General features: G+C 48.1%; 1 protein-coding gene across 1 annotated transcript in view; it reads left to right on the forward strand.

Annotated features, from left to right (window-relative positions):
* Window positions 1–26,289, forward strand: part of FAT2 (FAT atypical cadherin 2) — an 84,310-nt gene that overhangs the window by 43,348 nt on the left and 14,673 nt on the right. The window contains exons 10-19 of the mRNA XM_043599381.1: window positions 737–4,795; window positions 6,020–6,216; window positions 8,576–8,729; window positions 11,007–11,240; window positions 13,705–14,088; window positions 15,915–16,129; window positions 17,124–17,261; window positions 17,866–18,009; window positions 20,180–20,377; window positions 23,892–24,702. Coding sequence (XP_043455316.1) covers window positions 737–4,795; window positions 6,020–6,216; window positions 8,576–8,729; window positions 11,007–11,240; window positions 13,705–14,088; window positions 15,915–16,129; window positions 17,124–17,261; window positions 17,866–18,009; window positions 20,180–20,377; window positions 23,892–24,702 — 6,534 coding nt within the window. The remainder of the gene's footprint in view (window positions 1–736; window positions 4,796–6,019; window positions 6,217–8,575; window positions 8,730–11,006; window positions 11,241–13,704; window positions 14,089–15,914; window positions 16,130–17,123; window positions 17,262–17,865; window positions 18,010–20,179; window positions 20,378–23,891; window positions 24,703–26,289) is intronic.

Consider the following 26,289-nt stretch of genomic DNA (forward strand, 5'->3'; position numbering starts at 1 on the left):
TCTGTGTGTGTGTCTCTCTCTCTCTTTCTGCCCTTCCCCTGCGTGTACTCTGTCTCTCTCTGTCTCTCCCCAAAATGAATGAGCGTTAAAAAAATTATTTTTAAGCTATTTTAAGTTAAAAAAACAAATCCGTTTAAAGGAAAATATGCACTCAATAATGGTATAAAATTGCGAAGGTGGTGGCTGGGTATTGAAAAAACTATAAAGGCAATGTGAGAATGCTTGACATTTAGAAAATCCAGGTGTGGTGGAAAGGGTATTTGATCAGGAGCCTCAAGGTCTGGGTTCAGTCTCTCCCCACCCAACCTCCAAGCCCAACAAGGACCTTCCCACCATAGACTATGTGGGGAGCAGATAGGGTGGTTTTTAAAAGTCTCTCCTATAAAAGTCGCCGCCGAAATACAGAGTGGAGTGTTCTTTTCCTACAAAGCGTAAGTTTCTTTCTTCGCTTTCAAGACCTTCTACAGCTTTGGTTTGTAGCTGAAGTTGTGACCCAAAGACTGAGTGATCATTGAAGCTGCCATTTATGGAGTAGCTACTATGTGCCTTGTGTAAGGTATTTTATAAAATAGGTGTCTTCCCTATATACCATTTCATAACTAAATTCAGGATAGCACAGGATGTGGATTTTGTCCTGTCCACGTTTTGTGCGATAGCCTCTTTACTGATCTAGAAAGCCTACTTGGTATCTCTTGAACATGCGGTAAATTTCAGTTTGTCTTGTTTTTTGTTTCAGGGAACAGCGAGGGTTTCTTCAACCTAAATGCCCTGCTAGGCATCATCACTCTGGCCCAGAAACTCGATCAGGCAAATCATGCCCGGTATAGCCTGACAGTCAAGGCAGAAGATCAAGGCTCCCCACAGTGGCATGACCTGGCTACAGTGATCATTAATGTTTACCCATCAGATAGCAGCGCCCCTATCTTTTCCAAAGCCGAGTACTTTGTCGAGATCCCTGAATCAATCCCTATTGGTTCCCCAGTCCTCCTAGTGTCAGCTACAAGCTCCTCGGAAGTTACCTATGAGTTAAGAGAGGGAAACAAGGATGGTGTGTTCTCCATGAATTCATATTCTGGCCTCATTTCCACCCAGAAGAACCTGGACCATGAGAAAATTTCATCTTACCAGCTGAAAATCCGAGGCATCAATATGGCAGGAGCATTTACTGATGTCATGGCTCTTGTGTACATCATTGACGAAAATGACAATGCTCCCATGTTCTTCAAGTCCGTGTTTGTGGGCCAAATTAGTGAAGCAGCTCCATTGTACAGCATGATCGTGGACGAAAACAACAACCCCCTTGTGATTCGTGCCTCTGACCGTGATGAAGAAGCTAATTCCTTATTGGTCTATGAAATTCTGGAGCCAGAGGCTTTGAAGTTTTTCAAAATTGATCCCAGCATGGGAACGCTGATCATCATATCAGAGATGGATTATGAGAGCATGCCCTCTTTCCAATTCAGCGTCTACGTCCATGACCAAGGAAACCCCATCTTATTTGCACCCAGGCCTGTCCAGGTCACCATCAATGTCAAAGATGTAAATGACTCCCCTCCCAGGTTCTCAGATCAGGTATATGAAGTAGCGGTAGTGAAGCCTATCCATCGAGGTATGGAGCTCCTAATCGTGCAGGCCAACGATGATGACTCAGAAGTCACATACGGCATCAAAACTGGCAATGCTGACGAAGCTGTTGCCATCCATCCCATCACAGGCCGTATATCTGTGTTGAACCCTGCTTTCCTGGGAGTCTCTCGGGAGCTCACCATCAGGGCTTCTGATGGCCTATATCAAGATACTGCACTGGTAAAAATTTCTTTGGCACAGGCTCTTAACACAAGCTTGCAGTTTGATCAGGTCGTCTATAAGGCAACAGTGAAGGAGAATTTACAGGATAGAAAGGCACTGGTGATTCTTGGTGCCCAGGGCAATCATTTGAATGACACGCTTTCCTACTTCCTACTGAATGGCACAGATATGTTTCGGATGGTCAGGTCAGCAGGTGTGTTGCAGACAAGGGGTGTGGCATTTGACCGAGAACAGCAGGACACTTATGCGGTAGCGGTGGAATTGAGGGACAACAGGACGCCTCAGCGGGTGGCTCAGGCTCTGGTCAGGGTCTCTATTGAGGATGTCAATGACAATCACCCTGAATTTAAGCATGCACCTTATTACACAGTTATCCAAGATGGCACAGAACCAGGGGACGTTCTCTGTCAGGTATCTGCCACTGATCAGGACTTGGGGGTAAATGGTGCTGTCACATATGCATTTGCAGAAGATTATGCATATTTTCGAATTGACCCCTATCTTGGGGACATATCACTGAAGAAACCCTTTGATTATCAAGCTTTAAATAAGTATCACCTCAAAGTCATTGCTCGGGATGGAGGCACCCCAACCCTCCAGACTGAGGAAGAGGTACTTGTCACCGTGAGAAATAAATCCAACCCACTGTTTCAGACTCCTTACTACAAAGTGAGAGTGCCTGAAAATATCACACTCTATACCCCAATTCTCCACACCCAGGCCCGAAGTCCAGAGGGACTCCGACTCATCTACAACATCGTGGAGGAAGAGCCCTTGATGCTGTTCACCACTGACTTCAAGACTGGTGTTCTAACAGTAACAGGCCCTTTGGACTATGAGTCTAAGACCAAACACGTGTTCACAGTTAGAGCCACAGACACAGCTCTGGGGTCATTTTCTGAAGCCACAGTGGAAGTCCTGGTGGAGGATGTCAATGATAACCCTCCCACTTTCTCTCAATTGGTCTACACGACTTCAGTATCGGAAGGCTTGCCTGCCCAGACCCCTGTGATCCAACTGTTGGCTTCTGACCAGGATTCAGGGCAGAACCGTGATGTCTCCTATCAGATTGTAGAGGATGGCTCAGATATTTCCAAATTCTTCCAGATCAATGGGAGCACAGGGGAGATGTCCACCGTTCAAGAGTTGGATTATGAAACTCAACAACACTTTCATGTGAAGGTCAGGGCCATGGATAGAGGAGATCCCCCACTCACTGGTGAAACCCTTGTGGTGGTTAATGTATCGGACATCAATGATAACCCCCCAGAGTTCAGGCAACCTCAGTACGAAGCCAATGTCAGTGAGCTGGCAACATGTGGACACCTGGTTCTTAAAGTGCAAGCTCTCGACCCTGACAGCAGGGATACCTCCCGCCTGGAGTACCTGATTCTTTCTGGCAACCAGGACAGGCACTTCTCCATCAACAGCTCATCAGGAATAATTTCTATGTTCAACCTTTGCAAAAAGCACCTGGACTCTTCTTACAATTTGAGGGTAGGTGCTTCTGATGGGGTCTTCCGAGCAACTGTGCCTGTGTATATCAACACTACAAATGCCAACAAGTACAGCCCAGAGTTCCAGCAGCATGTTTATGAGGCAGAATTGGCAGAAAATGCAAAGGTGGGAACCAAGGTGATTGAGTTGCTAGCCATAGACAAAGATAGTGGTCCCTACGGCACTGTAGATTATACCATCATCAATAAACTAGCAGGTGAGAAGTTCTCCATAAACCCCAATGGCCAGATCACCACTCTGCAGAAACTGGATCGGGAAAATTCAACAGAAAGAGTTATTGCCATTAAAGTCATGGCTCAGGATGGAGGAGGAAGAGTGGCCTTCTGCACCGTGAAGATCATCCTCACGGATGAAAATGACAACCCTCCACAATTTAAAGCATCTGAGTACACAGTGTCCATTCAATCCAATGTCAGTAAAGACTCCCCAGTTATCCAGGTGTTGGCCTATGATGCAGATGAAGGTCGGAATGCAGATGTCACCTACTCAGTGGACTCAGTGGAGGACTTGGATGAAGAGGTCATTGAAGTCAACCCAACTACTGGTGTTGTCAAGGTGAAAGAGAGCCTGGTGGGATTGGAAAACCGAGCCTTTGACTTAAAAATCAAAGCCCAGGACGGGGGGCCTCCTCACTGGAACTCTCTGGTGCTGTTACGACTTCAGGTGGTTCCTAATGAAGTATCCTTGCCCAAGTTTTCTGAACCTTTGTATACTTTCTCTGCATCTGAAGATCTTCCAGAAGGGTCTGAAATTGGTTCTGTTAAAGCAGTGGCAGCTCAAGATCCAGTCATCTATAGTCTAGTGCAGGGCACCACACCAGAGAGCAACAAGGATGGTGTCTTCTCCTTGGACCGAAACACAGGAGTTCTAAAGGTGAGAAAGGCCATGGACTATGAGTCCACCAAATGGTACCAGATTGATTTGATGGCACATTGTCCCCATAATGACACTCCCTTGGTCTCCTTGGTCTCTGTCAATATCCAAGTGAAGGATGTCAATGACAATAGGCCTATCTTTGAGGCCGATCCCTATAAGGCTGTCCTCACTGAGAATATGCCAGTGGGGACCTCAGTCATTCAGGTGACTGCCAATGACCAGGACACTGGGAATGATGGCCAGGTGAGCTACAGGCTGCCAGTGGATCCTGGTAGCAATATCCATGAGCTCTTTGCCATTGACAGTGAGACTGGCTGGATCACCACACTCCAGGAGCTTGACTGTGAGACACGCCAGACCTACCGCTTTTATGTGGTGGCCCATGACCATGGAAGGACCATCCAGCTCTCCTCTCAGGTCCTGGTTGAAGTCTCCATTACAGATGAGAATGACAATGCTCCCCGATTTGCTTCTGAAGACTATAGAGGATCTGTGGTTGAGAACAGTGAACCTGGTGAACTCGTGGCCACTCTTAAAACCTTGGATGCTGATGTCTCTGAGCAGAACAGACAGGTCACCTGTTACATTACAGGTAAGAATACTTGTCTTGGAATGGCGGCACTGGGGTACATTGAAAAAAGTCTAGTAAGAGGTGCCCTAAGACACGGGTTTAAGTCCTGGCTCTGTGGCTTATTAGATTCCATTTATAGACTTGGCATGCCTATTCTCATTCACTTCACAAGGATGCTGGTAAGATCTAATTTGAGAACGCTCAGACAGCCCCCTGTAAATTGGAAAGTGTTTTGCAGAGAAGATCTCTTATTACTTTAGGTGAAGTAGAAAGAATAGAAGGGAGATACTTGTAACTGTTCTCAGCTTCTAGAGGATGGAGAAGGCATCAGTAGTCTTATGATCCCTGAAAACTCTGTCAGATGACTGTCCTTGTGCAGTGTATTCTGCCTAGAGCAAGTTGTGGATACCAGAAAGATCCTTAAGTCAATCATAGGACCTAAGTGTTGGAGTGAAAACACTCATAGATAAGATTCCAGCTCAGTCCCCTCATTTCACACACAGGAAAACCAAAGCCCAGATAGGGGCAGAAACTCAACCAAGGTCGCACTCCAAGCCTGAGTCAGATCTGGCATTAAAACCACACTCTACGAGCTGCTTTCCCTAGCAATAGATACCTATTGCAGACTTAAATTACCCCAATCCCTGTCCAGTGACTGAACCAGCTAGCCAGTGGCCATAAAGGAGCTTTTGTTTTTAATTTTTTAATGTTTATTTATTTTTTAGAGAAAGAGAGAGACAGAGCTGAGTGGGGGAGGGGAAGAGAGAGAGGAGACACAGAATCCGAAGCAGGCTCCAGGCTCTGAGCTGTCAGCACAGAGCTGACACGGGGTTCAAACTCACGGATTGTGAGATCATGACCTGAGCTGAAGTCAGATGCTTAACCGACTAGACCACCCAGGTGGCCCAAAATGGTGTTTCTTTATTTCTTGTATAGAATTGAAATTTACTTCCCTTTAACTTCCCCACAATGCCTTCCAAAGCACAAAAAATAGGAAATTTGCCCCTCAGCCACATATTTTAGAGTGGTGCTTCTCACGGTGATAATTCCATTTCATAGGAGGCCTTTGAAGCCAGAACCAAATAACTGACTCAATAGAAATATGGGTCCCTTATCCAGGGAGGGAGGAAAATTTTGTCTTTCCTAGAAATCCTGGAAAAAGTGTCACATGGGCAGCCACCTATGGCACAAAGCCTGGTTTATTCCTTTTCCTCAGCTCCTGGAAGCTCTGTTCCATCTTTTTAGAGGGAGACCCCCTGGGCCAGTTTGGCATCAGCCAAGTTGGAGATGAGTGGAGGATTTTCTCGAGGAAGACCCTGGACCGTGAGCACACGGCCAAGTACTTGCTCAGAATCACAGCTTCCGACGGCAAGTTCCAGGCTTCGGTCCTCGTGGAGATCTTTGTTCTGGACATCAATGATAACAGCCCGCAGTGCTCACAGGTAAGGGCCGGGTAAGGGTGAGGTGGCAGTGGAGGCAGAAGAGGAAGGAGAAGGACTCGGGGGACTATCTCTGAGGCTGGCATCACTGACCAGCTCTTGCTTCTCCCCAGCTGGCCTCAGACTAGTGCCCTAGGCAGGGTTCATTCTAGGCAATTCCTTCCCTCGACTGCTGCCATAGGGATGTCACCAAGTTCTCTAGAACCCCTGGTCCATACTTTTCCCCCTATACTCCCTACAAAGGTTTACTTCCCTGCAAAATACATCCAGAAGTAAAGTAACTTCTTTATTCTCCAAGCACAATCTGCTGTGCCCAGGGGGGAAACCCCTCTTCCACTCAGCTTGTTAGCTTGGCTCATTACATCCAAAGAGACCTGCCCCCAGAGACACCCCACACTACTTTCATGCCCATATATACATATCCCCACACCTACATGGATAATACAGACCTTAGATGCCCTCCTCGAGGTTGTAAGTATACACAAACATGCAGGCAGGGCAGTTGCATTTTTGCTGAGGACTTCACTTAATTCAACGCTAAATTACTCTTGAAAACAAACGTTGAATCGTGGTGGTGGTGGTGGTGTGTGTGTGTGTGCATGTGTGTGTATGTTCGGAAGAGAACTGTGTTCTTAGAGGACCTAAGCGAGTAATCATTGCCATGTAGCTTTGTGTTGAAACATATTTTTTACATTTCTTTATTTTTGGGAGACAGAAAGAGACAAAGCACAAGAGGGGGAGGGGCAGAGAGAGAGAGGGAGGCACAGAATCCAAAGCAGGCTCCAGGCTCCGGGCTGTCAGCACAGAGCCCGACGTGGGGCTCAAACCCACGGACTGGGAGATCATGACCTGAGCCGGAGTCGGACGCTCAACCGACTGAGCCACCCAAGTGCCCCTAAACATGTCTTTTAAAATGCAGTAAATAATTCTTAACTTTGGTGATTTGCATTGCCTCAAAGTTTTCAGATAGAACATTTTACTGTTATAACATTTCAAGTTACAGTAATTCAAATTTACATAAAATCCAGCCATTCAGTATATACACATAAATACAAACTTACACATACTCACTCATGTACACACACACAAAGGATCGTCTACAACTCTACATATACATGCAAATACCCATACATATATGCACACAGATACATAAGCATATACCTGCATACACACAACATTCATCCATCTGTATACCCATCCAGACGTGGAAATACACATATATAACTCACACATACTTACATGTGCATTGCATATATATACGCACTTCACTTATTTGCACACATTGATGCAACACATACCTTATAACACAAAAAATACATATATCCCATCACCTTTTCTTCCTCTGTCTTCTACACACCAACTCCAGAAAATCATAGTAGAAAAAGAAAACCTATATTATCAGGTGCATGGAAAATGCCTTTGTGGGATCCAAGATGACCACCTTTTGGGTCTCAGAAGGGCAGCCTTTCTTGGGGAGGATGGTGGCCATACTTTCTTCCTCTTTCCCCTTAACTATCCTTGCAACCAGCCTGCATCCTCCCCATGCTGGGAGAGGCCAGGACCAAGCTCGCCCTGGCCTTCCCAGAGGTGGTCAACTGCATCACTAGAGTCAGAGAAAAGAGGTCTGGGTGGCCATCTCTGTACAGCCCACCCAGACCCAAAGCCTCCACCCAGAGCAGGATGTCACGCTCACCCACACCCTGCAGTGGGGGAAACCAGTTTGCTTGGAACCTGTGCCCAGAGCCAGCAGGTAGAGGAACATTGCGCTCCTGGGGAGCTCCAGCCTCTCCCCTGTGCCATATCCCCTGCTATGAAGGTACCTGTAGTGAAGGGAGGATGGGGGCAGACCCTGGGGGCTCTCAGGGTCCAGACCTGACTCAAACAGCCAAGGGTCTGTCTTGGGGTATAGGCAGGTGAGCCTGACAGCATGGCCTCACCACAGAGACCAGGATGCCTGGCCTGGAGGGAGTGGCTTGACCTGACACCTTCCAGAACGCCTCACATCAGGCTCATCTCACCAACCTCCTCCAGAAGCCTCAAAGGACCCGTGTGGAGTAGGTGGAAGCAGGTCCTTCTAGCTCTGAGTGTGGGCTTTTGATGGTGGATCTTCTCTCTCGTTCCCCATTCATTCTCTTTCTTTTCCGACTAGTCCTCTTGCCATCGTGCTCCTTGTTTGCAATCTCCGTTTTCCTTGCAGTTTCTTCTTATTCTCTTTTAATCACGCCCTGCTTCCCTCTCTTCCCCTCTCCCCATCTTGCTCTCTGACCTCTCTCTCTCTGCTTCTCTCTCCCTCTCTGTCATTCTGCCTCTCTCTCAGTCAGGCGTATCTCCCACAATCTTCCTCTTTGTGTTCCATCTCCAGCTTCTCTATACTGGCAAAGTCAGTGAAGATATATCTCCAGGACACTTCATTTTGAAAGTCTCTGCAACAGACTTGGACTCCGAAACCAACGCTCAGATCACATATTCTCTGCATGGGCCTGGAGCAGATGAATTTAAGCTGGATCCTCATACAGGTGGGTTTCCTGAGCTGCGGGATCCAGCCAAGAACTTACTTAGTGAATACCAGTGACAAGTGCCATGCTAGGCTCCTTGGAGAAGAAGCGAGAATTCACTTGTCCATCCATCCATTCACTCAGCAAACATATTGGTACTATGTGCCAAGTATTGCACTAGATGGCGGGACATAATCAATAGACGGACGGGCTCTGGGTCTTATGGGAAAAGCAGTCATCAGATCAGTGGTTTGAACGTGCTGAGTTAAGAAAAGACGCAAGATGCTAAGGGAAGGTTTGACAGGAGCAGGGAGAGAGCCCTGGGGGCAGAGTTAAGGGAGTCGGAGGGATGGACACTCAAGGAGAATTTATACAAGGGCCTTGTTTTAGGAGAGAGCACATTCATCTGAGGTCCTGATACAAGGCCAGAAACTAGTGCACAGAGGGGAGGAGATAGGCCAAGGGTAGGGGTGGGGGGGCACAAACTCCACCTTTAGAGCCATCAGAGGATTTAGGCAGGTGAGCTTCATGGTCAAGGACATGATCTCAAGACGTGTATGTTGCAGACCTCAAAACATTATTGTAGAAAATCCCAAGAGAGAAAGTCTATAGAAGTCTAGCCCAGGTCAGGCACGTAGTACGAGTTCAGTGGATGCAGTTGACATTGTCATTATTATTAGAGGACAAAGCCCAGAGCTGGAAGCAGAGAGCCCTGCAGGGTAGACCACCAATGCCTGGGAGAGGATGGGCTGTGAGAGTCTGATGGAGAAGACAGGATGGGGTCTGCTTTCTTTGGAAAAACAGCCGCACAGTGGGATCCCCATCCAGCTGCGATGGGGGAAGGTGTGGGCATGGGCAGCACAGAAGGCCCAGGCCACAGACAGCCAGCTGCTGACACTTGGCTTGGAACCAAGAGCTCAAAGGATGGCTTGGAGATTCCTGAGCAGGGAGGTGGCAGGTGAGAGTGGTGTCCCAGGAAGCTGTCTGGATAAATAGGAGACAACCTTGTCCTTTCTCATTCCAGCATGGGCGTGCTGAGTCACCCCAGGCAGGTTACCTAATCTCTCTCTGGGGCTGTTTGTTCAGCTGCAGGATGATTGGTGGGGTCTTAAAAAAACGGGGTGGTTTTTCTAAATATGGAAATAATACATGCTCATTGTACAAAAATCCAAACACCGTGGGCGTGTATTATGCAGAAACTGGAAAGTCTGTATAATAATCAGCCCCTCCCCAAAGAGAAGCACTCTAGAATACTATTTTGTGACTTGCTTTTTTTCACATAGCAACATCTTGGAGGTATTAACAAGGCATTACATAAAACTCTATCATAATTCCTTTTGGGTTGCACAGTATTTTACTGTATGGCTAATTCGTAATATATATAACCAGTCCCTTTTTGAAAGACATACAGGGGGGCGCCTGGGTGGCGCAGTCGGTTAAGCGTCCGACTTCAGCCAGGTCACGATCTCGCGGTCCGTGAGTTCGAGCCCCGCGTCGGGCTCTGGGCTGATGGCTCAGAGCCTGGAGCCTGTTTCCGATTCTGTGTCTCCCTCTCTCTCTGCCCCTCCCCCGTTCATGCTCTGTCTCTCTCTGTCCCAAAAATAAATAAACGTTAAAAAAAAAAAAAAAAAATTTAAAAAAAGAAAGACATACAGGATATTTTCAGTATGTTGCTATTATAAACAGTGCTACAGAGAACATCTTTATACATACATTTTTATCCTTGGGTTGATTATTCCATAGGATATACTCTTAGATGTGAAATCGTGGGCCAAAGGATACATTTTTTTTAATGTTTATTTTATTTTTGAGAGACAGAAACAGCATGAGCAGGGAAAGGGGCAGAGAGAGGGGGAGACACAGAATCTGAAGCAGGCTCCAGGCTCTGAGCTGTCAGCACCAAGGGGGCTTGAACTCACCATCTGTCAGATCTGTGAGATCATGACCTGAGCCGAAGTCGGACGCTTTACTGGCTGAGCCACCCAGGCGCACCAAAGGATAAACACATTTTATGTGTTGTTAGAAATTGTCTAGTCGCCTTTTAAAAATGTTGTGCCTCTTTGTAGCTCATTGGTGAGAATCTGAAATTGGTGATGTGTTTGGGAGAATTAGGGAAGCAGGCAGGTGTGGGGCTGAGCTTCTTTCCTAACTGTATATACTCCCTTTTCTCTGACCCCTTTTTGTCACAGAGTGACAAAACTCTATGTCCCTGTGGTTGCCTTGCGTAGATACCTAGAAGGCATGTGCTGGAGGCATGTCCCCCAGAGAAAGCTCACTGGCTGTCGTTTCTCTGGCCAGGGGAGCTGACCACCCTTACAGCCCTAGACCGAGAGAAGAAGGACACGTACAGCCTTGTTGCCAAGGCGACGGATGGAGGCGGCCAGTCGTGCCAGGCAGATGTGACCCTCTACGTGGAGGATGTGAATGACAATGCCCCCCGTTTCTTCCCCAGCCACTGTGCTGTGGCTGTCTTCGACAACACCACGGTGAAGACCCCCGTGGCTGTGGTATTGGCCCGGGATCCCGACCAAGGTGAGGAGGAAAATGATTGGAGGCCCTTTGCTCATGGGGTCACCTGGGATGGGATGAGGGTTTGGCTCTCTGTGTGCTGCTCTGGGGCTCAGCAAGGACTCTGCCTCCTTGCTGAGTCTGCAAACACTTACAAGAGGAAAATGTCCACAACACCGCAAACCTAAGTGCTATGTGACAAAAGATTTGGGCAATGTGTTGAGGCCAGTACAGGGCATTTCGGCTTCATTGTTTGTCACTGGCACTTAGACCTGAGCCCTTTCAATGCTGCCATTTAACCTCAAGGACACTTTAAATACAAACATCTAATCTGAAATACACAAATCGGAATTATTCAACTCCAATGAATTTGCCACAAGAAAGGAATTTGGGGCATAAACTCTATTAAGCCTATTAAATTCTTTGATCAATTTTCTATATGATAAAGTGAAATCATTTTCAATATTTTACATCTTAACTTTAATGACATTATTTGCATTAGGGTTAATTCTTTTTTTTTTTTTAATTTACAAGGCAAGTTTGATTCATGCATGAGTATTTGTTCCATATTGTACCAATTATAACTTCTGCCATCATGAAGTAGTGTGTGTGCATGTGTGTGTATGTATATATGTATACACACACACACACACACACACACACATATATATGTATATATATATGTATACACACAGTGCATATGCCCAATTTTCTTAAGTTTTAGACAGGCATTGAAGGAGATGGAAGATTTTAAGGGGATCTAGGAGTTCAAGAGAGGGCAAATAGAGCAAAGTCATCTAATGGCTACCAGGCCCTACATAGTGCTCAATTACCTAGTACTTGGACACTTCCTGGGACAGGAAGCTCCCTACTTCCTAGGCAACTACTCGCCTGCCTTTCAAGGTACCTCCCTACTTCCTAGCAGCTACCTACTGACCTTCCATGGTACCTCAGATAATTATCAAGTGCTACCTATTTTGAGTTGACACCTGCCCTCTGTAGCCACACAGATCTCCTAGACCCTCGCCCACGACAGCCTTTCTGAGGCCGGGAGGTGGTGATTACCTGCTCCAGCCCCAAGCTTTCCTTCCTGGGTGAAGGAGACCTAGTTCCTTCAATTACATGCTTCCGATCACGCCTTCTTTCTAGGACACATCCTGTGGCGTTATACTAGTTTACCATTAACCCTTCAAAACTGTTATTATTCTAATCCAAATATTCCACCCAGATATTCCAAATGTAGCCTGACCAGAAGCTCGCTCTCTCGAGAAAAATGTATATATGGGGGAGTTCCACGGCACGCACATTTAATTTATGTAAATCCAACTATTCTAATAGGCAGTTTCTGCCGTCATTCAACCGAAAGGGTGGGTGTCCCCATATGTGTGTGAGATGTGAGACCCTCAGGCTCAGGGATGCACTCCTCCCATTGAGTGAGGATCTTGTAGCTGAGTCTTCACTCTTCTTCCTGCACGTCAGCCCCTACACAAGCCAACTGCTTCAGCTCGTACACAACCAAAGAAAATAACAGAATCTGAGCCAAAGCTGGAGAAACATTGTGTGTTTTGATTTACTAAGAACTTTCCATACCCATGGAGATGTGTGTCTCCTTAGTGTTTTATTTTGACATAATTATAGACACCTAGGAAGCTGCAAAAATAGTACTGGGAGGTCCCTGCACGGTTCCCCCAACTTCCCCCAGTGGTGGCATTTTAGCTGTAGCAGGAAATTGGGGCTGGGACATTACTGGTAACTGGACTTTACTCCTTATTCAGATTTTCCCAGTTTCTATATGCACTCATTTGAATGTGTGCATGTGAGCACAAGTTTTTGTGTGTATGGTTCTATTCCATATTATTCCACATATAGTTTCATGTAACCACCACCATAACCAGGATACTGAATTGTTCTATCACAACCGAGCAACTCAACATAGATGGCTTTGACCTTGTACAATTTTCACTTTATGAGCTGATGTTAGACTCTAACCCCACATAAACATTTTCAGATAATTTCACGGGTTTGCAGATGTCCTACCCTCCAGAACCTTTCTATGAGGAGTTGAAGCCCCTGGTGAAGAATCCCCTACAGAGAGGGTCTCACTCTTTTTTTTTTTTTTTTTAAATGTTTCTATTCATTTTTGAGAGAGAGACAGAGACAGAGACAGAGAGACAGAGCATGAGTGGGGGAGGGACAGAGAGAATGAGGGAGACACAGAATCGAAAGCAGGCCCCAGGCTCTGAGCTGTCAGCACACAGCCCCGATGCAGGGCTCGAATTCGTGAACCACGAGATCATGACCCGAGCTGAAGTCAGACGTCTGCTTAACCAACTGAGCCACCCAGGTGCCCCAATAGAGAGGTTCTCACTGTTAACACAGCCTGAGCATGTTAGCCCTTATGGGGACCCTCTTCCCCAGGCCCTCCTGTGGCTAGAAATTTCACTGCAAGCAGGGCCAGAAGGAACCATGCCCTTGGTCTCCCCAACAGGTGCCAACGCCCAAGTGGTTTACTCTCTGACGGACTCTGCCGAAGGCCATTTTTCCATCGAGGCCACCACGGGTGTGATTCGGCTGGAGAAGCCGCTACGGGTCAAGCCACAGGAAGCACTGGAGCTCACCGTCCGTGCCTCTGACCTGGGCTCCCCGATACCGCTGTCCACACTGGGCACGGTCACCGTGTCAGTGGTAGGCCTCGATGATTACCTGCCTGTGTTCCTGAGCACTGAGCACAGCGTGCAGGTGCCCGAGGATGCTCAGCTTGGCACGGAGGTGCTGCAGCTGGCCACCCTCACTCGCCCCGGCGCCGAGAAGACCGGCTACCGTGTGGTCAGTGGGAACGAGCAGGGGAGGTTCCGCCTGGATGCCGGCACAGGTGAGCCAGCACCTGAGGCAGCCTCATCCCCTACATGCACTTACACACACAGGGTCTTGGGGAGCACTAGCTTCACATATGGGGGGTGTCCCCTGCAGACCCTCCCAGGGCAGAACTCCTTTGGCTCTGTGCATCTCTCCAGGTCCCATGTTCCTTCCTTTAACCTGGGGCCAGCCTATCTGGGGACCCCCTTTATTCCTCCGCATCCCCACCCAGGACCCTTGGCGACCCAGTCTTCTCTCACAGTTTGTAGCTTCATGGTCCCAGCTCCGGGCCACCTTCTGGAGGCTGAGGCCACTCTCTGTCCTCGGCTGCAGAGGCATGAAGCACTTGCTGGAATCTGGGGCATAAGCAGCCCAGGGCAGGGCCACCTGCTTCCCACCTCTAGCCCTCCCCAAATATCCCAGCACTACCCCCTCTCCCCTTATTCTTATGAAGAGAGAACTGGGGAATAGTCTCTTCTTTCCTCCTGGCCACAGAAAAGTCTAAGTCAGACGCACAGAACCTCGTGGAGGGGCCTCAGAGGCTGCCCAGGTCAGATCCCTTTCCACAGCACCCCTGCAATGATACTCTCTACCTCCAAAATCAGCTGCCTTGTCGTTGAGCAGTATTTTTTAATGGCTGTACTATATGAAAAAATAGAACAGCGTAATGAACCCCATGTTCCCATCACCTAGCTTCAGTAATTGTCAACATAGGCCAGTCTGATTTCATCTTTACCCTTCACCACCACCCCCATGCACACATATTGCATTCGGTTAGTTATTTTAATCTCTAACATTTTCCTCTCCTTCTTTATTTGCCGTGTGGTCTAACTAATGAAACGTGGGTCAGTGTCAGGCAGAACTTTTCAATTTGGATTGACTAGTAGCTGTATCTTTATGATGTCATATATCTCTCTAGCCCTCATATTCTTTATAAATCACATTTGAATGAAAGACCTTGATCAGGTTCAAGCTCAATTTTGTGGCAACAGTGCTTCAGAGATGAGGCTGTGCTGTCCTTTGCATTATGGTGGGAGGCATATGATAACTGATGGGTTTTTTCTGAGGTTAAGACTGACAATGAGCTTGCATGTTGTGAACCTGACCCAACCATTATAGATGGATCCTTCTAATGGTTTTAGCAAACGTTGGTGATTATTTCCTAGATACATGATTTCATTAGGGGCAGAAAAGGGGCAGCCTTCTAATCTTATCATTCCTCATTCATTTACTAACTAGAATTCTTTATAAAGAAGATTTTTCTACCATTAAATATTTGGTTATCCAGGAACAGCCGGATACATCCTTCTTCTTTTCCAACTGTCAGAGAAATAAATCTACATCCTAGCAGTTCGTTGAGCACCTTGGAGTATTATAAAAGTCTTTGAAAACTAAGTTCTGTCATTTATTAGCCGGGCGAACTTGGGCAGCTCATTTACCTCGAGGGCATCAGTTGGCTCACCTAGAAAATGGGAACGACAAGTTCTTCCTGCTCTACAGAGTGATTACAGATCTACATGAGAGAGATTCAGTATTACAGATTTAAGTGAAATTTCAGTGAAGTATTACAAAGATAAGTGAGGGAAACAGTGCTGTTGAAAATGACAGTAAGGGAAGTGAGAGGAGATGAAAGGGAAGAGGAAAGCAGGGTAATGGGGAAATAGAAAACAAAGATGGTGATGTAAGAGAGGAAGGAAGAGATGATGGAGGGCAGGAAGGAGGAGATCTGTTTCTCCCAACCCTGTTGAGCTGCCTCTCGTGGGGTTCAGCTCAAGACCCCTCAGCCCTCTGCCTTTGTGGTCCCAAATGCTTCATTGCTCCCATTATCTCTTGTTTCTTCAGGGATCCTGTATGTCAACAGGAATCTGGACTTTGAGACAAGCCCCAAGTTCTTCCTATCCGTAGAGTGCAGCCGGAAAGGCTCTTCCTCCCTCAGTGACATGACTACAATCGTGGTCAACATCACTGATGTCAACGAACACCGGCCCAGATTCCCCCAGGATCTGTACACCACAAGGGTCTTGGAGAACGCTGCCGTGGGTGATGTCGTGCTCACAGTAAGGATCTGCAACTTTGCCCTTTGGGAGGCATGGACTTGGGTGGGTTCTTATCTCCTCCTCCCCCAGATGTCTATGAGCATGGCTTAGTTAATCAGTTTGTATACTATAGACTTGATTCTGACTTGCAGCCACTTGGCCAAACTGTTTCTCGTGACAGAGGGTCTCAGGGCCATGTTTGATAAGGTCTAGATCATGTATTGATAGAGCGGGGTATGGGAGAGGCCTTAGAGGGGGTCTCTGTCCAGAGGTGCCAAGGCCTGGGAAGGACCTGGTCACAGTGTGTGATGTGGAGACTCAGTGTGGGGGGAGGGGCACCAAATAACACTTCTTTGCATTCAAACATGTAATTGCTCCCTACTATATAGAGTGAAAACAAACTGTATGTCCATATTCAAAGTTGACCATGACCTCTCCTTATTCTGCCTTCTGGTCTTATCTCCGTCTACTCTCTGACATGTATCCTATGCTCCAACCACCGAAGAAGATGTGCCTTTCCCCAAACAGCCTCTGCACTTTCATACATTCTGGGCTCATGTCTGGAATGCTGGCTCCACTCCCAGAAGCCCTTCTTATCCTTCTGGGACTCATGAATGCTTTGCTAATCTCCCCAGGTAGAATTTACCACTGGGTTCTCTGTGCTCTCATAAAGCTGATCACACTTTTCCTCAAATCAGAATGACCCATAACATCAGACATTAAACTTCCCGGTGGGCATATTCATTTTGGCATGCCCCTCACCTCCTAGTTCCGGACCTAGCATCCTGTCGGTATGAGTGAATGAGTACATGAATGAACCATGGCATGCTGAAATCTATACTACGATATAAAATGAAGAGATTCCTTTGGTAGGGATGACTGTGGCCCATGGGACTGCCACTCCGATGGCAATCATTGGAGGGGACACTCATCTGTTCCCTTTACACTCCCAGGGGCCAATATTCCCTCAGGTCCCTCTTGACCTCCATTCACAACTACCCTCCCACTGCTGCAGGTGTCAGCAACTGATGAAGACGGACCTGTAAATAGTGCCATCACGTACAGCCTGGTAGGAGGGAACCAGCTCGGGCACTTCACCATCCACCCCAAGAAGGGGGAGCTGCAGGTGGCCAAGGCCCTGGATTGGGAACAGGTGAGTCATGTGGGAGGGGCCTGACCCGAGCTCATCAGAGCAGAGGTATGGTCCCAGTGCAGGTCCAGAGAACTGTGGTCAGCACCCCATGCTGACTTCTCCAGACCTGCCCTCACTTGTTTTCTCTGTGTGGTCTCTGTGGCCTATGAGGCCAGAGGCAGGAGAGGGACTAAGTGACCCTTAACCTCCTTTAGAGGAGCTCAGGCTAGCTTCTTACTATTGACAAGGAGCCATTAGATAATAAATCAATAGTAATAAATCAATAATAAATTCTTGTTTACTGAGCACCTGCTCTGTGCCAGGAACTTTGCTAAGTGCTTTACATACATTTGGTCCTTAAAATAATCCTAGGGCGTGGGTCCCAATAATCTCACAGATGTTTAGTCACCTTCTCCATGTCTCTCAGCTAGGAAATGGTTCAATTGGAGATCAAACCTATTTCTTCCTGACTCCAAAACCTGGACCCTAAAATAGTATGTACGGGCAATGGAGGCAGGCATAGCGGAGCGTCTCCATCTCATTTTGGGGAAAACATTAGTGATGAGTCATGGGGCAGAACTGAGGGGTCTTGTTGCTAACTCTCTACTGGCATCTTGCTATACAGACTTCTAGCTATTCCCTGAGGCTCCGAGCCACAGACAGCGGGCGGCCCCCACTGCATGGGGACACAGACATCGCTATCCAAGTGGTTGATGTCAATGATAACCCGCCGAGGTTCTTCCAGCTCAACTACAGCACCTCCGTCCAGGTACGCTTGAGCTTCCAAAGACATCTTGAAGCCTTCCTGCCTTCATCTCCCTCCTAGTGGAGGGTGCTCACCACTGATATCAGTTCACCCAAACATGGGCTGTGACCTTGCCAACTGATATCCCTAATGGCAACACAGCCTGCAAAAGGGGACTATGAATTACAGCATTGACAAATAATCGGGCAATGTGCTAGGCACTTGCACATCCATTACCTCATTTGGGACCTGCATAGCTGCATGAAACAGGTAATACGGTAACCACTGCCCCCCGCCCCCTTATTCGTGGTTTTGCTCTCTGTGGTTTCAGCCAGGCTGACCCCTAGTCAGTCACGGTCCAGAAGCTGGTGATCCCCTTCTGACATATCATCAGAAGGTCAGTAGTAGGTTAATGTACATCACACAGGCTGTGTGCTTATGTCGTTCATCTTACGTCACTTCATCATATAGGCACCTTACTATCCTCACACGGTCACAAGAAGAAGGGTGAATACCAATACTTAGAGAGAGAGAGACCACACTCACATAACTTTTATTAGAGTATATTGTTATAATTTTCTATTTTATCATTAGTTATTGTTGTTAATCTCTTACTGTGCCTCATTTATAACTGAAACTTTATCATAGGTATGTATGTATAGAAAAAAATCCCAGTATATACAAGGTGTGGTTACTATCCATGGTTTTTGGCATCCACTGGGGATGTTAGAACATATCACCAAGGAAAAGGAGGCCTACTCTGTCCACTTTACAGGTTTTTAAAATGGAGGTGCAGAAATGTGCCATTGTTAGAATGTGGCAAATCTGGGATTTAAACGCAGGAGATTTTCCAGATCTCATGCTATTTTCATCATACTGATGGTTTACAAATGGGATTTGAAGAGGGAGGTAAAGAGGGATTCACCAGGGAATTGTGACCATAAGAAGTGAGGGAGGTGAGGACGAGGATAAGACGGCAGAATCATGGGTCCTGCTATGTATCAGCCAGAGTCATTCACTTGTTTGTGTATTATGAGTATTAGGTAGGATGCTTTGACTGCCAATAACAGATTATCTGACTAAAACCTTGTTAAATAATAAAGATTTATTTCATGTAACAAAAGGTATGATGGTGGGAAGTTCTATTCCAGAATTGGTTATTTCACCAGAAAAACAGTATCACAGCTTTGAGCTAGCTTCTTCGAAATTCCCTCACCTTCTTTCTCATGGTTACAAAATGGCTGCTGCAGCTCCAGCTTCACATCCTTGTCCAACCATCTTCAAAGGCAAACAGAAGGGGACTTCCCCCCACTCTGTTTTTAGCAAAGAAGAAAACTTCTTAAAACCCTCATCCGGTTGACTTCTCCAATGATCAGAATCAGATTACATGATCAACATTAAACCAAAAACTGGCACTTGAAATCAGATTTTATAACTGACTTAGACCAATCATAGTCCATCTCTTCTTAATAAGGACACAACTTTTCTGAGATACGGCCACCCCACACCTGAACAAAAGTCAGGTTTTGTAAGAAAGGAAGGAAGGAATGTCTATTGGATAGGCAACCATTAGTTTCTGTCCATCGGATTTCTGTTCATAGATAGGATTTTGTTGCAAAAAGACAGTGAACCACCACTGTGTTATAGATACTGAATTCCCATGTTATGGAGCAATTCCCATGTTATGGAACAGTACCCAGGAAATCTATTTTTTAGCTGAATTCCTACTCGTTTTTAACTGTTCTCATTGAGTGGCTGTTCCATTGGTCTTCTAAACAGGAAACCATTTATAAGTGTTCAATTGACCCTACGAATCCCAAAATTTCCACGTGGATCCCAGGTGCTTACGAATTTATATACATGAATCGCCAGCTGTGTGAACTTGCACAAGTCACCTCCTGTAGGATAAGGGGACTCTAGGGACCCTTCTGGCCTCAAAGGGCTTTGTTTCTAAGACCCAGCACCGCCCTCAGGAAGCTCTTGGTCAAGATTGGCGGAGCCAACAACTAATTCAGAGGCTGGCAGAATGAATGAATGAATGAATGAATGAATGAATGACAGCTCGAGGTCCAGGCATGGCCTGAGAGCAGCCAGAGTGCTGAGGACTCAGCCCAGAGGAGGGGACCCAGAAAGATGCAAAAGGAAGGACTGTAATTCATTTTGCTCTTTGATTTCCTGTCACTCTCTGTCTCAGGAGAACTCACCCATTGGCAGCAAAGTCCTGCAGTTGATCCTGAGTGACCCAGACTCCCCCGAGAACGGCCCCCCCTACTCATTCCGAATCACCAAGGGGAATGATGGCTCTGCCTTCCGAGTGACCCCTGATGGATGGCTGGTGACCACCATGGGCCTGAGAAAGAGAGTCCAGGAGTGGTATCAGCTTCAGATCAAGGTGAGAGCTGTGTTGGGCCACTGGTGGTGACCATGGGGACAGTAATGTGCTGGCAAAAGCACTGTCAGTGCTCCTATTATTAGGGGGAAGTGTACAGAGCTCTCACTAGGTGCTGGGCCCTGGGTTAATTGCTCCACGGGTCTCATTGCATTAAATCCTCGCAATGGGCTTTAGGGCAGGTACAATTACCACCCCCGCTTTACAGATGTAGCAACTGAGGCACAGGGAGCTTGAGCGCCTGGCTTAAAGCAATACTGCTAATAAGCGGCAGAGGTGGGTTGCTCCAGACCAAACACTCTGACCCTAGAGCCTAAGCTCTTAATTCCTACACTGCCTCCAGGCAGAACCATACCCTCACTCTGGCTCTAACTCCCTGAGCCAGAACAGCTCTCTGAACCTCACAGAAATTGGTGTGGGGTCCAAACTGGAGAACATATATACGTGTGAAGGGGATTACGGTGATGTTGCAAAGGGCAGCCCGAGAACAGCCAAAGTAAAGTTGTCAAGATGGTGGCTAAACGTTTCTTCTTCATTTAATTCCCTCAAAATCCCTTTCTTAAATCTCAAGTCACAGTGGATCCTATTGTGCTGTGAACTTCTTCCCTGGGATCAGGATGATGGATCCATCCATTCATCCAGCCAGCCGGTCAGTCATTCACTGAGTCTTTGAACAACTATTGAGCACCCATCACGTGTCAGCCCCTATGCTTGCGCTAATAATGTAGCAGGGGGAAAGAAGGGGATGGTCCTCATGGGCTTTTGATTCCAATCATGGAGATAAACAATAAACAGATGAAGAAAGAAAGTGATGAGAGGCTCATAGGGCACAGGGGAGACATATTCAGAGGATGGCTGCCCTCATGAGGAGGGGACCTTTGAGCTGGGACCTGAGAAGTGAGCTGTGTGAAAATGGGCCGGAAAGTGTCACAGGCAGGAACAAGATGAGCCAATGTCTCAAGCCAAGAGTTCAAGCTCTGGAACAAGCGCTTGAAGTGGCCTCAGATGGAGCTAATGTGGTCGGCGTGGTGATCTATAATGGGAATAAGCTGAAGACATGGGGTGGCTGGGTCATGGAGGTCTCATAGCTTGGGTGACCATATACGTGAGGTCCAAACTGCGACGCTCTTGAGAGGGAGAGAGGCGCTAAAAGCATTCATTGGCGATCATTGAGCCACAACAGGATCAATTAGTGAAAATCAAGACTGACCCGGGCAAACCAGAAAGTACAGCCAATCCTAACTATAAGCCTTGGTATTACTTTTATTACTACTTCCAATCCCAGCTGGAGCCAATGGTGCTGAAACCTTGAGCTGATAATGAAGACGCAGGGAGTGGATAGATTAGGGACAAGCTCTGCATGGAAATAAACAGCAGTTGGTGATAGATTGGAAACGGGGGGGGGGGGGGGGGCGGGGGAGAGAAGAATCAGGGGTGACTCCCAGGTTCCTGGCTCCAGTGAAGACTGGGTGGTGGGGCCACTTATGAGGCTGGAAAGATGGTGGGGTGGGGGAAGAACAGGTTTATGGGGTAAAGTGAGGATCCTGTTTTGCACCGGTCACCTTTCAGGTGCCCACGAGACATCTAAGTGTCCAGCAGGTCGTTGGGAATGAGAAGCTGCAGCTCAGCACACAGGTGTGGGCTAATGTAGAGGGTTCTCAAAGCTCAGGGCATGGACATGACTGCCTAGGGAGAGATGAAAGAGAACAGCTTCCTGAACTCTGTTTCTTGACCCAGACAATCAGCTTCCTGAACTCTGTTTCTTGACCCAGACAATCGCTTGGTAACTATCAACATCACCATCTCCTGCATTTGTCCTGTATTTCCACTTTCCTTCACTGGGAGGTACTAGAGGCCAGCAAAAAAACGGGCTATGGATCCAGGTAGGAGTTCAGATTCTGCTCGGGACTTAACCTGCTGTGTGACTTTGGGCGAGTTACTTGACCTCTCTGAGCCTCAGTTATACCTGCTGTAAAATGGGAGATTTCGTGGCATCTATCTCGTAAGAAAGGCGAGGGTTTGGGTTAGTGCTGATATGCTATCTCATATATGCATCGGAAGCATTTAAAAGCAGCACACAGTTTTGCTCACAGTGATGCCAGGTGTATGTTATACTTAGCAGTGGTCTTAACTACTCTCGTTGCTATTGATGACCTCATCTGTGTTATGCACAAATCCCAGTAGTGGGTGTCATTTCACAACCTTCTCCCCCCATTCAAAGCACGGGAATAAGATACGACTCTAGAGAAAGTTGTGGAGGCCCTGGGCTGACAGCTGTGAAAATGATAACGTCCCTGAGGAGAGGAAGGATACTTCGTTCTTGCTAATCTGGACACAAAGTTGCAGGGATGCTTGGCAAAACGTGAAAGGAAAAAGGCATTTTTTATTTACATTCTCTTCCTTGCTTGACTGAGGTCACGGCATGGCCTTGTTAAAACCTTCGTGGCTTTTCATGACTCTGACATAAAACCTGACCTTGTGCTCCTCAGCCCGTAAGTGACCGGGCGGCCTCCCTCGAGCCCTCCTCTGCCCTCAGCCCTGCCCACTCGCCCCAGCAGCCGGGGCCCCTTTCTGCTTGGTCGAGCTCATCACGCTCTTTCCACCCGAGGGCTTGACGCTTGCTGTTCCCTGTGTCACCTGCTCTTCTCACCTCTCCTCACCCCTCAGGACTCAGCTCCTCAGAGATGCCTCCCCTCCCACCTGATCTGGGTTAGGTCCCTTTCACTCTTCACATCTCTGCCCCATGCTCCGGTGATTTCCTTCACGGTACTTCCTCCGAGTCTGACATTCCCTTGTGTATTTAGTGATGTATCTATTGTCTCTGGCCTGTGGAAAGGACTCAGCGAGTATCTGTTAGCTGAGGGACAAAGGCCCACTCCAACCCCAATCACATAGTAAAGGGGTGTCCAAGGAGAACCTCCTTAGGCTGATAGGGACCACGAAGGATGCACATAGGAATCACGAAGAGACATGTGATGCGTCGCTTAAGGAAGGAGACAGGGGGCACCTGGGTGGCTCAGTCGGTTAAGCATCCGACTTCGGCTCAGGTCATGATCTCGCGGTTCGTGAGTTCGAGCCCCGCATTGGGCTCTGTGCTGACAGCTTGGAGCCTGGAGCCTGCTTCCGATTCTGTCTCCCTCTTCCTCTGCCCTTCCCTGCTGGCGCTCTGTCTCTCAATAATAAATAAACGTTAAAAATTTTTTAAAAAGGAAGGAGACAGAACGAGGGACGTTGGAGAGGAAGGAGGCTCGCGTTCGAGTGGCCAGAGAGATTTAGGAAGAGGCTCGGAGAGATGTCAAATGAGGAAAGGGAGCTCAGCTTTACCATGTGGTAGGGGATGGAACTCCCTCCACAAAACCTCCGGTGCGTTTGGAGCCCTTGTTTTCTTTTTCACCTCTGACAGCGCGTTGAGCCTGCCCCCTGAGCGGAGAGACCAGGCTGCCCAAGGAGGCCCGGCCTGGTCTGGGCCACCGACAGCTGCAGCCCATGGTGACGGCAGTGCCTGTTCTGTCCACAGGTGTCAGACAGCGGCATCCCTCCCCTCTCGTCCTCGACGTCCGTCAGAGTCCACATCACGGAGCAGAGCCACTACCCACCCTCGGCCCTGCCACTGGAGATCTTCATCACCGTCGGGGAGGAGGAGTTCCAGGGGGGCATGGTGGGCAAAATCCACGCCACGGACCGAGACCCTCAGGACACGCTGACCTACAGCCTGGCAGGAGAGGAGACCCTGGGCAGGCACTTCTCAGTGGGCGCAACTGATGGCAAGATTATCGCCACCCAGGGCCTGTCTCGCGGCCGCTATGCTTTCAACGTCACCGTCGATGACGGGACCTTCGCCACCACTGCCGGGGTCCACGTCCACGTGTGGCACGTGGGGCGGGAGGCTCTGCAGCAGGCCCTGTGGATGGGCTTCCACCAGCTCACCCCGGAGGAGCTGGTAAGTGACCACTGGAGGAACCTGCAGAGGTTCCTCAGCAACAAACTGGACATCAGACGAGCTAACATCCACCTGGCCAGCCTTCAGCCTGCAGACACCACGGCTGGGGTGGACGTGCTCTTGGTCTTTGAGGGGCATTCCGGAACCTTCTACAAGCTCCAGGAGCTGGCATCCATCATCACTCGCTCGGCCGAGGAGATGGAGCAGTCGGTGGGAATTCAGATGAGGTCAGCCATGCCCGTGGTGCCCTGCCAGGGCCCGCGCTGCCAGGGTCAAAGGTGCCAAGAGACGGTGCACCTGGACCCCAGGGTGGGACCCACCTACAGCACAGCCAGGCTCAGCATCCTGACCCCGCGGCACCGCCTGGAAAGGAGCTGCTCTTGCAATGGTGAGTGACGGGCTTCTCCAAGACACCCAGCACTGCGGGGCTCAGCCAGACTGGCTCTGGGGGTGGAGATCCCAGGGAGGCCCCGGGGGGTAGTGAGAGGGGGGTTTTAACAGGGCTAAAGTCCACAGTCCACAGGCCACCGCGAGACAGGTGGCAGCCTCCCCAAATCTAGTCATGGAACAGCACCCCATTCCCGGCCACTTTTTGGAGTTTTGAAAATAACAGTCAGGAATCAAGAGGCAAGTAAGTAGCATGATGGCTAAGAGCAGACTCTGACATCAGACTGCCTGGGTTTGAATCCCAGCTCTGCCCCTTGCTCGCCACCTAACCTTAGGAAAATGATCTAGCCTCTCCGTGCCTTTGGGCGGTTAGAGGAATTAAATGAGTGTTAAATGTCAAGGGCTTGATAAAAAAAAAAAAAAAGAACCAAATAGAAATGAAAAAATAAAATAAAATAAAAATAACAAATAAGGGGCACCTGGGTGGCTTGGTCGGTTAAGCGCCCGACTTCGGCTCGGGTCATGATCTCATGGTCCGTGAGTTCGAGCCCCGCATCGGGCTCTGTGCTGACAGCTCAGAGCCTGGAGCCTGTTTCAGATTCTGTGTCTCCCTCTCTCTCTGCCCCTCCCCTGTTCATGCTCTGTCTCTCTCTGTCTCAAAAATAAATAAATGTTAAAAAATAAAATAAAATAAAAATAACAAATAAGTATCAAGGGCTTGCTTAGAAAAGTGCCTGATAGGGGCGCCTGGGTGGCTCAGTTGGTTAAGCCTCCGACTTTGGCTCAGGTCGTGACCTCACGGTTTGTGGGTTCGAGCCCCGCATCGGGCTCTGTGCTGACAGCCCAGAGCCTGGAGCCTGTTTCAGATTCTGTGTCTCCCTCTCTCTCTGCCCCTCCCCTGCTCATGCTCTGTCTCTCTCTCTCTCTCTCTCTCTCTCTCTCAAAAATAAACATTAAAAAAAAAAGTGCCTGACATACAGACAGTGGTCAGTAAACACAAGTTACTGCTACTTCTTCTACTGTTATTACTACTACAGCGTGGTGCTTATAATCTCAAGATTTAGACTAGACAGCTCAGGTTCAAACCCCAACTCCACCTCTTGCTAGCTGTGTGACCTTAGGTGGGTTGCCAAATCCTCTGAACTGTAGTTTCTCAACTATAAGGTAATGAAAATATTGCCATCTGCCTTCTGGAGTAGGTTTGGGGAGTAAATTATTTAATGGATATAAAAGCACTTAGCCTTTGCCGGGCCCATCATAAGCACCCCGTCAGTGATGGTTGCCATTCACACGGTGGCGGTGGTTGCTAGAAGGACTCTGCTGTGCGCCAGGCACTGTGTCTACGTTACCTGAACTGACTGTCACCAACACCCTGAGAAGCAGGGTCACCAGATCCAACTACAGTGGAAACTGAGGGATGGGGATTGTGTTGGTTTGCTGGACACTGCACAGCCTCCAACGAAGGGCTGGTTAATTAAATAGCCATGTGTCCTCATCTAAAGCTTGAGCTCTTTACCGCAACCCACAGGAAGTTAGTTTTCTGATTAGACTCAACTCCAGCACCCCTGGCGTCAAGAATCAGTGTTCT

The sequence above is a fragment of the Prionailurus bengalensis genome, chromosome A1 (genome assembly GCF_016509475.1).
Source record: "Prionailurus bengalensis isolate Pbe53 chromosome A1, Fcat_Pben_1.1_paternal_pri, whole genome shotgun sequence".
Classification (NCBI taxonomy): domain Eukaryota; kingdom Metazoa; phylum Chordata; class Mammalia; order Carnivora; family Felidae; genus Prionailurus; species Prionailurus bengalensis.